The 14,582-nt window shown below is 40.4% G+C and overlaps 1 protein-coding gene across 1 annotated transcript in view; it reads right to left on the reverse strand.

The window, feature by feature from the left end:
* Positions 1 to 610: 610 nt before the first annotated feature.
* The window catches only part of LOC141116464 (toll-like receptor 1), a 28,008-nt gene continuing 14,036 nt past the window's right edge, over positions 611 to 14,582 (reverse strand). Inside the window, exon 2 of the mRNA XM_073608812.1 lies at positions 611 to 3,099. Coding sequence (XP_073464913.1) covers positions 680 to 3,064 — 2,385 coding nt within the window. The 5' untranslated portion in view covers positions 3,065 to 3,099 and the 3' untranslated portion in view covers positions 611 to 679. The remainder of the gene's footprint in view (positions 3,100 to 14,582) is intronic.

The raw sequence follows: 14,582 nt of genomic DNA on the forward strand, positions 1-14,582 counted from the left end.
GTTGGGCTACAGATAAGAGGGCCGCTTGCTGAGGTAGCGAAGGATAAGGTAAGTACATCACCTTACTCATTATCATCTAGTTAAAAATGAGCAGTTTACCTTTGCAGTGGGGAAGGGGCCCTGTTCACATTAGTATGCAAGCGGCATAACATTGTTGTGCAGTCATCTGCAGCATGTCTGCACTTTTTCGCACAGCACCCCAGTTCTCTATCTCTGCCTGAATTTCAGTGTATAGAAATAAATAAAATATCACTTTGTGACATTTCTATAAAGTCAATAAGAAAAAGAAAAAAAGAAAACAGTGCACTGCAATCCCCCCCCCCCCCTTCCAAAGGCCAACACAACACTACCCATCATTTTCCTGTATGGGTAGTGTGAATGAGCCTACTGTATCTTTTTTCATGAGAAGTATGCAATATGGCTGCTCCCTAATCACATTGCTCTTCAGATTTTTTTTTTTATGATAACCATGTCATTTTATACAGCTACGCCTGGTCACCATTTATCACCATTATGCTTTTAGTGCTCTAAGGCTTCCAAACCACAGTTTAGAAGAATGCCATTCAAATTCAGAAATGTGTATGATTAATTCTTCATTATCTCTACAAAATATTATTTAGTCTTTTTAATACAGGCAATTATATGGCCAAAAAGTCTTGTTCATTGTTACAACTCTTCTTTACAGGTTATGTCCATCAGCCTCTCTATGGTTGTGAAGTTCCGTCTCCTCTTCAAATAAATCCCCCTCTGGAACAGGAAGGTCTATTTGAATTGCTCCCCTGAGGTTAGCCCAAAAAAGGCCTTGTTTGGCTCTCTCCTTTGGCCACTCCATGTAAGTCCTTTCCTTCATTAGTGCTTTTAATCTGCTGTATTTGTCAGGAATAAGATATTGGGGTATTGGTTCTAGTAAAATGAGTATTAGGTTCTCTGAAGTCTTGCCAAATAATGAATGCTGTGCAAAGTATAATTCATAATGACACCATTCGCTTTGAAGAAAATTTGGAGAAAGGACAAAGATAGACTTGAAGCTTTTTTCTATGCAGCAGATGATATTTTCAACGATCGATTTGCCTGGGATGAAGTCTCTTTCATGGAGACAAATTCTTATTGAGCTATCATCTTTTTCAAGGTTGGGCAGCACAAAGTTTCTTACCCAGTCGCTGTCTTTTTGGCTATATGAGACAAAGGCATGAAAATGTTTGCTGTTCTGGATCTCTGCTACATTAACCTGCCGTACCCTATATTTTCTTCTCAGCCACTGGAAAATCATTCTCAAATACCAAGGTACATCAAAATATTTACACGTAAAAATTATGGAAAATACCACAATCAATACTGAACCTACAGCAATGCCTATTAAAAGGTATACATTACATGATACCTCAGAAAGATGGAAATCATTAAGAATGATTCCTCTAAATTCTTCAGGAATTTCACAATTATAGGATGATGGCCACCCCAACATTTCTCCTTTAAATGCCTGGATAGCGCTAACAAATGCCCGCATTTCACAATTACAAAGAAATTTATTGTTAATAGCACTCACTGTCTTTACATTTCGACAGCTCTGGAAGAAATCACTCGATGGAGAGAATATAATATTGTTATCTATGTTTAGGACCCTCAAATTCTTGCTTATGTGTCTACAATCTGGTATATTGCTTAGCTGGTTTAATGCAAGATTTATTTCTTTTAATGCTCTTAACAATGTAATGTCTTTAGAAATACTTTTTATCTGGTTTCGGGAAAGATCCAGTATTTCAACATTATTTGGCAGACATTTGAAAACTGAATCTGCTAGCTTGTTTCTGGACAGATTTAGGAAAACCAGACTTTCTGACCATTCACAGTGTACATTCTGATCATAATAAAGAGAATTAAAGCTCACATCTAGATGGAGCAGAGAATTCATAGTTGAAGTCATTGAGCTTAAGCTCAGAAGCCTCTCTAGTCGGTTATTGTGTAAGTTAAGATACTGCAAAACTAGAAGAGATCTACATTGTTGAAAAATACCATCGGTAATTCCGTTATTTGCAAAGTTTAGAAACTGGAAAATGCTAGGTAATTTTGGACAAAAGAAGTATGTAAGATCTGCATTAGATAAAGTCAAATTGCTGACAAACATTTCTGAAAAAATGGGCAACGGATGTTCATAAAATTCAAACACTAGAGACATAATATTTTCAATGTGTAAAGATTCTACTGAACCTTTCGAGACATCAATGGGTTCATACTCAAAATCCTCTATGATTGTGTACCCATAAATGAAGAGATGTTTAACTGAGGACTTCCAGAAACCTTCCAGAAACCTACTCATGGCACTCCATGGCATTGTAAAATTGCTAAGAATTAGAGTTGATACGTTTGAGTTTTTGGTAATAAAAGAAATCTGCCCCACAGGGCACTGTATACATCTAATCTGAGAGATTTCCAGAGTTATTGTGGAATTAAAGGCATCACTCAGTAAAAAAATGGAGCTGGGGATAATTTGAGGTAAAATGATGTGTATCTTCTCAGTCTTCAGTAGCCTTAGACTACCAGGATAATATTCTTTCAATTCTTCAAGTGCCAGAAACACACTTTTAAATTCATGGAGTGCAATATTTGCAAAATCATTTATTTTAATCCTTTTACTACTCAATCCAAAGTGTTCCAACTTTGTCAAGTATCCAAATTCCTTGCAAAGATCCATTGTTTCAAAATTATTGTAGGGCATATTTAAATGTTTTATGTCTTTAATAAATTGTAATGAGCTACAGTTTATAATGTGTAGTCTGTTGTGTGAGATGTCTAGATGTTCTAGAATGGTATTAAACTTGAACACTGAAAAGTCTATCTCTTCTAGAAGGTTATGAGAGAGATCCACTGTCTGTAAATTGGTGTGTAATTTGAAATCACTTTCTTGAAGGTTGCGAATATTGCACTGACGTAAATCTAGCTGCGTGACCAAAGATGGATTGATGTGTGGTTGGGATCCAGTACATACGTTACCAAAGTTGCTGGGCAGGAATGTCAGAAGCAAAGACAGGCAGAACACTTTTGATATTATTGCGCTCTTTTTCATTATGTTGGTTGTTCCTCGTTCTAGAATCTGTGAACCTGTGAAGAATTAATCCATCAGTATGTGTGGAAAACAGTGATACTTATGTAATTAGAGTTGAAATATTGCTCTATAAGGGCAACAGTGATAGTCTTGATTCTTTTGGACACTGCATTGCCAGAAGTGCCCTGAGCTGATTTGTATCTATGCCCTCTCTAAGACCCCTTTCACACTGGGGCGCTTTGCAGGCGCTACATCGCTAAAAATAGCGCCTGCAATGCGCCCAGAAAGAGCCGCTGCTGTGTCTCCAATGTGAAAGCCCCGAGGGATTTCACACTGGAGCTGTGCGCTGGGAGGATGGTAAAAAAAAGTCCTGCTAGCAGCATCTTTGGAGCAGTGAAGGAGCGGTGTATACACTGCTCCTTCACCGCTCCCGCACATTGAAATCAATGGGGCAGCGCGGCTATACCGCCGGCATAGGCCGCTGGCAGGGGGTAAAACCGCCCCGCTAACGACCGAATACCACCGCTGAAACGATGATAAAGCGGCACTAAAAATAGCACAGTTTTACCGCTGGCGCCCGCACCGCCCTAGTGTGAAAGGGCTCTAAGATGTCATTCTATGGAAGCTGAATTTTCCAGGTATTTGCGAATTCTACATTACTGAAAATCTAGGTTGTATGACATGATATAGGGAATTTTGATGATGACTTTTAAGTGATATTAGATAACATAATTTAATTAAACTTTAAAGTATCCATAAATAACTGACATTTAGGTTGACTACAGTGGTAATTTTGACATCAAATATTGATTTAATTCTAGTCATAGTCTTTTGACTAAAAAAGCCATATTTTAGTTTTAGTCATATTTTAGTCATCTGAATTGTTTTAGTTTCAGTCATATTTTAGTTTACTAAAATCTCCTACATTTTAGTCAATTAAATTAATTTTAGTCAACTAAAATCTAAAGGATTTAGTTAAATTGCAATGCACTATTTAAGTATTTCTCTAGAATTTCCAAACTTACTATATACTCCTGGAATAAAAATCTAATAAAACCTTATTATTTATGGTATTAAAGTGATGGTAAATGGTCAAAACATTTGTAAATGATGGCAAAACATTTGTGTATAGATATATAAAAAAAAATAAAAAATACCTTCTTATCTCTTTTTTATAAAGAGCTGGGGGGGAGAGGCAGCAGCACATTGAGCTTCACAGTAAATGGGGGAGGGACTGGCAGGAACACCAGGGATTTCACACAAAGGAAGCAATACAAAGAGAACAGGAGACTTTTTCATACAAGTACATGGTACAGCAGGGCACATATCAGGAATCTGAAATGTTGGGGCAACAAACGCTTTTAAGGAGAAGTCCAACCTAAACTCTTTTGGCTGGGCTTCTCCTATGGGTGACAGGAGTGCAATTCGTTTTGCACTCCTGTAACCCGTTTTTAGCAGAGAGAGGTCTGAAGTCCGCTCTCTGCTGACGTCACAGAATTCAGTCCAGGCACTGTGTCATCCCGACAATGGGAGTCCAGATCCACCAGGTGCCTGGACTGACACCCGTCTCAGCCTCTCAGCGAGCCGCTGAGAGCCTGAGATGGCCGCTTCCTACCCCTCCACAGCTCAGCGCTTCAGTGAGCGTGGAGGAGCAGAGGGGAGAGCTGCTGATTGACAGTCGCCATTTCTCTGCTTGGGGAGCTGTAAGAACCGAGCCATCGGTGATGTTCGATCGCCCGGTTCTCAGTGCAGAGGCGCTGGGGGACAGATGCAGCATCTGACCGATGCTGCATCCACCTAGGTAAGTATGATAGATGAAAAACCCCTAAACCCATACTTCTTTTTTAAGGTTTGAACATGCACTAAAGATACAGATTGAACCTATGTGATATATAACCAGTGTTATTTTGACATCAAATTTCGATTTTGTTTTAGTCATAGACTTTTGACTAAAATGGCATTTTAGTTTTAGTCGTATTTTAGTCATTAGAATTGTTTTCATTTTAGTCGTATTTTAGTCAACTAAAATAGTGTTAATTTTGCACACCAAAAAAACCACAGTAGATTTTTGCATGCATCTACTGTAAATTAATTAATCTGCTCTCCAGGCAGATGTGAAGAATCCCAGTTAATGCAGATATGACTTTGTTATAACTAGTATAGGTACCTGAATGTGTCTTGGCATTGACCTCTTGGAATCCCTTGTTTAGCAGCAATTAGAATGGATACAGAAGGGTTGGCAATCTGAGCCAACTAAAGTTTGCTTTATGCACATGTGGTTACAATTAAAGTGACAAAGGGAGTGGTGAATTTTGGTTTTGTACTGCCCTAGGCAAGACTAAAATCAGGCGCCCCCATCTAAATTTGCCCCACCCCATCCTGTTTAAGATCCACCCCTTCATCTGTAAACTCCACTCCTTCCTCTTTAGGCTCCACCTCTTCCTATTAGACCACAACCTCTTTCTCTGTACATTAAAAGCATGGACCCCTTAGATCTAAGGATGTGACCCCCCCAAATGTGAATGACTACAAGTCCCAGCACGAAAATTTATATCTAAGGATGTGACTCCCTCCAAATAGAAGGACTACAAGTCCCAACATATACCCCTGATCTAAGATTGTGACCCCTTAGATCTCATGGGTTCATGCTGGGATCCGTAGTCCTTCACTAGTTGGGGGGGCAGGGGGGTGTCACATCCTCAGCTCTGAGGGGTTAATGCTGAGACCTGTAATCCTTCACTTTTGGGGGGTCACATCCCCCAAAAGTGAAGGACTACAAGTCCCAGCATGAACCTCTCCTCTTTATATGGATCTCTGCAGTGCCCCAGCTCCCTCATGACACACACGTTTCCAATCCAGCCCTGGTGCCCGGCATCACCTCAGGGTTTTGAGAGTTGTTCTCAACTGAGTCCTGGCAGTCCTCTTCCCTCCCCTCTGAGCATGCTAAGCCACCAGAGAAAATGGAGGAGGTGGGTAGAGCTAAAGCACTAAGTGCGGAGCGGCGGAGGAGGAAGTTAAATCCTCCTCCGCTTTGAATGCTGGGGCCTCGGCCTTGCTCTGCATTAGGGCCGAGACATGACGCCATTGGTTTGTAGACATCAGGCGCTGTGGCCCTAGCAACCCATTGGCAGTAGAGCCAGTTTTGGAGCAAGCTACGGGTCTCGGACGGGCAGGATTAATACTGTCAGTTAGTAAAGTGGCACTGTCTGTGGTGGCCTTTTTTGGGCCATCAGATTGGCAGCCCAGTCCGACCCTGTTCTCTGCTGTCCTCGCTAGTGTCCCATCTGCCTGGGGGGGGTTGGCGCCCCCCCCCGTAAAATGCCGCTCAAGGCAAACACTTTGCCTCACGTTAGATACGCCCATGGACACAGGTGCTGCTGTTTGTATGTAGAAAGAAGAATCCTATGACGTAGGTTCATGATGGTTACTTTTGTGAACAAGAGAGAAAGAGGGACAGAGATATGCCAAAATAATCAGAGGTGTGATAGAAGGTCTTGCTAGAAAAGTGTCGATGGTTATTTTTTGGAGCTGCCAGGATTACGTTTTCTAAAGACCCTGTAAGGAATAATACGGCTATGTTATTTGTTCCTAAGATGAAAATGTCCAGTTACAGCCTAGTGTTTTTGTATCTTGACTATGGTGCTCAGTAATAAAGTAAAGGATTTTCCCCAAGCAACTCATTTCAACTCACTTGCATGGTATTATTTTCCATTCACATTTCCATGTGTGAAGATGAATTAACACTTCTACTTCATCTTCTTTAGTTATACTGTAAATAATGATTTTTTCCAGTAAATTCTCTGTTTAATTGACAACCTGCTAAACCTCATCCTAAAGTCTTTATTATTGGGTCAAATTATTTGTGGCCTGATGGATTTTATTTTTTCTATTTCCTTCTTAATACTCAATTAAAAAAAAAAAAAAGAATGGAGTGCAGGATCAGGTACAGTAAGTAAAACTACTGTACCTGGTGCCCTAGACATAAACAACCTGTGCAGTGCAGATGCAACCCCACTGCAAGGGAGGACCTTTAGTTTTCCTGGAGTTTAACCTCATAGTCCCACTCACAGCGGAAAACAAACCCCCTTTCATCCCTCCTTCCTATAACCCTCTGGCTGCATGCTGGAATGCAAAAAAATATACTTTCTAAATATCATTTCTACTTACCTAAACACGTGGTCATGTAGTTTTTGGGTTACAATCCTTCACTCCTCTTCTGTATTCTTCTGGTGGGGTCCTTCTTCAGGATACCACATGCCTGCAGGATGTCAACACTTTCCACTGACTGTCCCTGTCCAGGATCTAGAAGAGGGATCATCTCAAGGAGACGGTATGAGACCATCCCTATTTGAAAAAAACTCCCCCCTTCCTGTTTCGTTACCTGCATGAGTAGTGAAGGGAAATCTCTCCAAAAGGGTCTCCTCTACTCTAACTAAAGCAATAAAAATATGAGTTGGGCTGTACTCATTTTTGTGCAGAACAACAACCTATATTAGATTTTTATTAACAATTTTCAAAACTCTGGACTTAAAATGGCATATTGAGGTCATGAAAGGGACATAATAGACTGATGCATTGAGGAGGTAGCAATGGTGAACTGTAACACTGAGAAGGAACATGTTGTAATTAACAACTTGCCTAACTAAAACTAGTGCATAAATGGAAATAGAAAAATAACTCTGAAGTTTGGATTCAGGGAAGAACAAAATATGGCATATTCAGGATTATTGTGTTATATATAATAAAGTAATTTGTTACTCCGTGTATAAATGTACACAGAGCACTTACTTCTGATTACATTTCTGATTACATTTTTTTCAATGCAGGTTTAGTGCATTAGTGCAGTGAACACCACAACATGCCCACACGTACCTTTAATTGTGTCCTTGCCTATCTGTGCGCAGCCTGCTAACCCATTCTGCAATAAAGAGCCTCTGACTCCCAATTAGTCTGCTTTTACCATTACAGTTTCCATTGAGAAATCTTAGCAGCTAAAAAAAGGAAACCATTTGGATATTTTATCCTGTTCCAGTGGCAACTCAGGTTTTTGGATTTACCATTCCTTTATGCATACCTCCCAACTTTCTGAGATAGCAATGAGGGACACCTATTAGCACCTATTATAACCTATTATTAGTAAACTGGCATTACTGCCAGTTTAACGTCATATAGTTTTGTGTGCGTTACTGCCGGTTTAATGCCATATAGTCCTGTGTGCGTTACTGCAAGTTTAACGCATAACGTTTTTTGTGCGTTACTGCCAGTTTAACGCCATATAGTTTTGTGTGTTACTGCAAGTTTAACGTCATTTACTTCTGTGTGCGTTATTGCCAGTTTAACGCCATATAGTTTTGTGTGCGTTACTGCCAGTTTAACGCTATATAGTTCTGTGTACATTTCTGCCAGTTTAAAGCCATATAGTTTTGTGTGCGTTATTATTATTATTATTATTATACAGGATTTATATAGCGCCAACAGTTTATGTAGCGCTTTACAACTTGAGGGTAGACAGTACAAATACAATACACTTTGATACAGTAGGAATCAGAGGGCCCTGCTCCTTAGAGCTTACAATCTAAGAGGGAAGGTCAAAAGATACAAGAGGTAATAACTGTGGGTGATGTGCTGATTGAGAAGATAAATGTACAGTTGTTAGGTGGGGGCCAGATAGGCTTCTCTGAAGAGATGAGTTTTCAGGGATCGTCTGAAAGTGGATAAAGTAGGAGAAAATCAGACGGATTGGGGTAGAGCATTCCAGAGGATGGGGGAGGCTCTGGAGAAGTCCTGAAGGCGAGCATGGGATGAGGTGACAAGGGAGTTTGAGAGCAGGAGGTCTTGGGAGGAGCGAAGAGAACGATTAGGTTGGTATTTTGTGACTAGGTAGAGATGTAGCTGGGGGCCAGGTTGTGGATGTGTGCGTTACTGCCAGTTTAATGCCATATAGTTCTGTGTGCGTTACTGTCAGTTTAACGACATATAGTTCTGTGTGCGTTACTGCCAGTTTAACGCCATATAGTTTTGTGTGCGTTACTGCCAGTTTAATGCCATATAATACTGTGTGCGTTACTGCCAGTTTAATGCCATATAGTTCTGTGTGCGTTACTGCCAGTTTAACGCCATATAGTTTTGTGTGCATTACCGCCAGTTTAACGCCATATAGTTCTGTGTGCGTTACTGCCAGTCTAACGCCATATAGTTTTGTGCGTTACTGCAAGTTTAATGCCATTCACTTCTATGAGCGTTACTGCAAGTTTAATGCCATATAGATTTGTGTGTCACTGTACGTTTGGCGCATTATATTGCAGTATATTGTAGTGTATCCGTGGAGTGTGTATGTGTAGTGTGAGTACTCAAATTAAAGTGCACCAAACACCACTTTACATTGATTAAAGTGCATCTACGTACAGATTTCCACTTCTTCTTTACATTTGCTTATAAGCACCGCCCCTTCCCTCCCAATATTGTCTGGGAGGACAACAAGGAGAGGCAGACGTTCCCTTGGCACTGTAAGGGGGCCAGCAACAAATGTGTCAACAGGCAAAGGTGGACGTGGTGGTCAGTCCTCAGGCAGGGCATCATTTCCTCTGTTTAGTGAGTTTGCCCGTGCTATCCAACCACTACATGCAGCAGAGGAGGTGATGGACTGGCTTACTAAACCTTCCTCATCCTCCTCATCCTCTGTCACACAAGCAGAAACAAGTGTGCAGTCCCCTGCAGTTGCCAGAGTGGATAAACATGCCTCCTTGCCATAACCGCAACATCAGCCATGGAGAAGTCAGCTGAGTTATTTGACCATAGCGTCAGCCACTTGCACCTTGATAATGCCCAGCCATTACTGGATTCAGATGTTGGTTCTGAGGTTTAGTATGACAGGAACATGAGCCTAGAGAGAGGGGAGAACACTGGTAGACAAATTGGCATTCATTGCAGAAAAGGGAGATTTTTTAGCGGGACTTTTAAGGTGCCAACAAGGAAAAAATATTCATTTCAATCCATGATAGGTACAAAAAATATGAGATTTTATTGTTACATACAAAACATGATAAAAGGTTTGATAAGAATTATGTGCACATGTACAAAAATACATCTAAAATTCAAAACAGATGACAGTAGAATAATTGTCCCGACATGTTTCGCCACTCTTGGCTCATCAGGGGATATTTGAAAAATAATTAGATGTAGCACTGCATGCAACCAAAATAAAACAAAATTAAAACCATTGCATGGACTGAGGGTACAATATAAAATTAAAATTAAAATGGTAGTAGTACAAAGGAAGAAGCTGTCAACCACCATACCCATCATCAATCGCTCACCCAATTGAGGATCTTTCGTCTGCGCCTCAAAGTCAAGTCACGAAAAACCGTCAAAGTGTAGTGCACATGAAAGAATGCCAGTGGGGCTCCAAAGAAACTTTTGGGCTGGAATCTAACCAACAAAGTTGTGTAAAAATTTGTGAAAATGATGAAGGTAAAATAAGGGGGTGACCAGGAGAGGAAAAAGTGAAAAGGAGGGGGGGAGGGAAAAGAAAGGGGGTGGGGGGGTTAGGGGGGTATTGGGGAGTGAAGGTGAGGTGAGAAGGGAATGGGGAGGTGGAAGTGGAGGGGAGGAAAAAAGGGGGGGTGGGATGGAAGGGGGAAATGGGGAAAAGGGGGAAATTACCTCTATAGGGTTATGGTGGGAAGGCACCACCGACACCTAAAGACCAATTTTTACGCACCCGTTACTTCTATCCAAAGTCAAAGTGACACCAGAATGTATCCAAAAAATCTCTAATCTTGTTCCCAGTGCACTACATTGTGGCCTCATCATACACACTGGCTCCCCGACTGTTGCTGAGCAAAATAAAGGCAACTTGCAGGGAAAATGTCATTGTCTTTGCCTTTATAAATACTGCAGCAGATTCTAGACCTGGTACAGATCTGCCACTTTACATGTAGACTAAGGAGACCCCCCCCGTATTGGAAGGAATTTTTCATTTTTATGCTTTTACTTTAAAAATCAAAAAATCACTGCTCATTTAAAAATGACGTTTTTCACAAACTCTTTTTTTATTGATACATGTCCCCCAGAGCAGGACCTGGACCCCTATAACCATTGTATGTCCAATTACTTTCATATAAGCCTTCAAAATGGGCACTTTAGATTTTTGATGATCGGTTCCCATTGACTTTAATGGGGTTCGTTATTAGGGTCCGAACTTTCGCAGTGTTCGAAAGTTCTGGTGCAAAGCGAACAGGGGTCCGTTTGGCCCATCCCTACTCTCATTCTCTCATACTGATCACTGGAAGTTCAACATGCAACCTCATGGCAAAGAACTCTCTGAGGATCTGAAAAAAAGAATTGTTGCTCTACATAAAGATGGCCTAGGCTATAAGAAGATTGCCAAGTTTCTGAAACTGAGCTGCAGCACGGTGGCCAAGACCATACAGCGGTTTAACAGCACAGGTTCCACTGAGAACAGGCTTCACCATGGTCGACAAAAGAAGTTGAGTTCACCTGCTCAGCATCAAATCCAGAGGTTGTCTTTGGGAAATATCGAATGAGTGCTGCCAGCATTGCTGCAGAGGTTGAAGGGATGGGGGTCAGCTTGTCAGTGCTCAGACCATACGTCGAAACTGCATCAAATTGGTCTGTATTGCTGTCGTCCCAGAAGGAAGCCTCTTCTAAAGATGATGCACAAGAAAGACCGCAAACAGTTTGCTGAAGACAAGCAGACTAAGGACATGGATTACTGGAACCATGTCCTGTGGTCTGATGAGACCAAAATAAACTTATTTGGTTCAGATGGTGTCAAGCGTGTATGGCGGCAGCAAGTTGAGGAGCACAAAGACAAGTGTGTCTTGTCTACAGTCGAGCATAGTGGTGGGAGTGTCATGGTCTGGTGCTGCATTAGTGCTGCTGGCACTGGGAAGCTACAGTTCATTGAGGGAACCATGAATGCCAAAATGTACTGTGACATACTGAAGCAGAGCATGATCCCCTTCCTTCAGTATTCCAACATGATAATGACCCCAAACACACCTTCAAGTTGACCACTGCCTTGCTAAAGAAGCTGGGGGTAAAGGTGATGGACTGGCCAAGTATGTTGTCAGGAAAGGTTCCACCTGCTAATAACACTGTCTGACATTTGGCATGCAGTACTGATGTCCACCAGCGGGGGTCTCCTGGCAGTCTGGAACTGTCAGGGGAGCTTTCTCCTGCTGGTGGTTCTATGTGATCTTTGGGCCGCAGTACAGGTGTCCACCAGCGGGTAGTTCCTGGCAGTGTAGAGCCGACATCATCTCCTGCGATCAGACGTCACCTGAGCCTGATTGCAGGAGATGTGTATAAATACCTGGCAACACACACTCATAGTTGCCTTGGTATCTTCCTTGCGCCCTGACCTGATTCTGTGAGCTCTGAACCTGATCCTGTCTCTGAACCTGATCCCTGTACCTGAACCCCGTGCCTTGTACCTGAACCCATCCCTCATGTGACCCTGTTACCTTTGCCCCACAGCCTTATCCATCCATCCTCTCCTGGTCCTGTTTGTTCCCTGTCCCCATCTGCTGACCTCCCGTTGATGACCCTGGCTTGGCTACGTTTATGATTCCGGTATTCCCCATTATATATATATATATATATATATATATATATATATATATATATATATATATATATATATATATCTGTCTGATTATTATTACATAGTTACATAGTAGGTGAGGTTGAAAAAAGACAAAAGTCCATCAAGTCCAACCTATTATTATTTGTGGGTCTCTGTTTGTGATTTGGTTGGTTGTGCACTGTATTATATTGGAGGTGGTTGTGTTCACTTATCTTTAATAAACCACTATATTATCACTTATAACATTTGGTTTCCTCTGTTGCTGTCCACACAGCTCTGGTCTCACCTCATACATGACACGTGTCTTTAGACCTAAACCCTATTGAGCATCTGTGGGGCATCCTCAAATGGAAGGTGGAGGAGGGCAAGGTCTCTAACATCCACCAGCTCCGTGATGTCGTCATGGAGGAGTGGAAGAGGACTCCAGTGGCAACCTGTGAAGCTCTGGTGAACTCCATGCCCAAGAGGGTTAAGGCAGTGCTGGAAAATAATGGTGGCCACACAAAATATTGACACTTTGGGCCCAATTTGGACATTTTCACCTAGGGATGTACTCACTTTAGTTGCCAGTGGTTTAGACATTAATGGCTGTCTTGAGTTATTTTGAGGGGACATCAAATTTACACTGCTATACAAGCTGTACACTCATTACTTTACATTGTAGCAAAGTGTAATTTCTCCAGCGTTATCACACGAAAAGATATAATAAAATATTTACAAAAATGTGAGGGGTGTACTCACTTTTGTGAGATACTGTATATATATATATATATATATATATATATAGATATAGATATATATCTATATAGATCTATATATAGATATAGATCTATATCTATATATATATATCTATATATAGATATAGATCTATGTCTATATAGATCTATATCTATAGATATAGATATAGATCTATATAGATATAGATCTATATCTATATATATATCTAGATAGAGATATATATCTCTATCTAGATATATATATATATATATATATATATATATATATATATATATATATATATATATATATATATATATATACATATACAGTGGGGACAGAAAGTATTCAGACGCCCATAAATTTTTCACTCTTTGTTATATTGCAGCCATTTGCTAAAATCATTTAAGTTCATTTTTTTCCTCATTAATGTACACACAGCACCCCATATTGACAGAAAAACACAGAATTGTTGACATTCTTGCTGATTTATTAAAAAAGAAAAACTGAACCTTAAGTGCAGCAGAAATTTTTTTGTAACCTTGGCCAGATCTGTGCCTTGCCACAATTCTGTCTCTGAGCTCTTCAGGCAGTTCCTTTGACCTCATGATTCTCATTTGCTCTGACATGCACTGTGAGCTGTAAGGTCTTATATAGACACGTGTGTGGCTTTCCTAATCAGGTCCAATCAGTATAATCAAACACAGCTGGACTCAAATGAAGGCGTAGAACCATCTCAAGGATTATCAGAAGAAATGGACAGCACCTGAGTTAAATATATGAGTGTCACAGCAAAGGGTCTGAATACTTAGGACCATGTGATATTTCAGTTTTTCTTTTTTAATAAATCTGCAAAAATGTCAACAATTCTGTGTTTTTCTGCCAATATGGGGCGCTATGTGTACATTAATGAGGAAAAAAAATGAACTTAAATGATTTTAGCAAATGGCTGCAATATAACAAAGAGTGAAAAATTTAAGGGGGTCTGAATACTTTCCGTCCCCACTATATATATATATATATATATATATATATATATATATATATATATATATATATATATATATAGTGTGTGTGTGTGTGTATTTAAGAGCTTTCATAAAGTCAGAATCAGCCAAGGCTATGCATATACTGAATAAAGAAAAGTGAAATGAGTAACCTATTAAAAAGTAATAATAAAAGCTGTTTACAGTAAAACCTGTTTAAAGTGTT

The sequence above is a fragment of the Aquarana catesbeiana genome, linkage group LG01 (assembly GCF_042186555.1).
Source record: "Aquarana catesbeiana isolate 2022-GZ linkage group LG01, ASM4218655v1, whole genome shotgun sequence".
NCBI classification, from domain to species: Eukaryota; Metazoa; Chordata; class Amphibia; order Anura; family Ranidae; genus Aquarana; species Aquarana catesbeiana.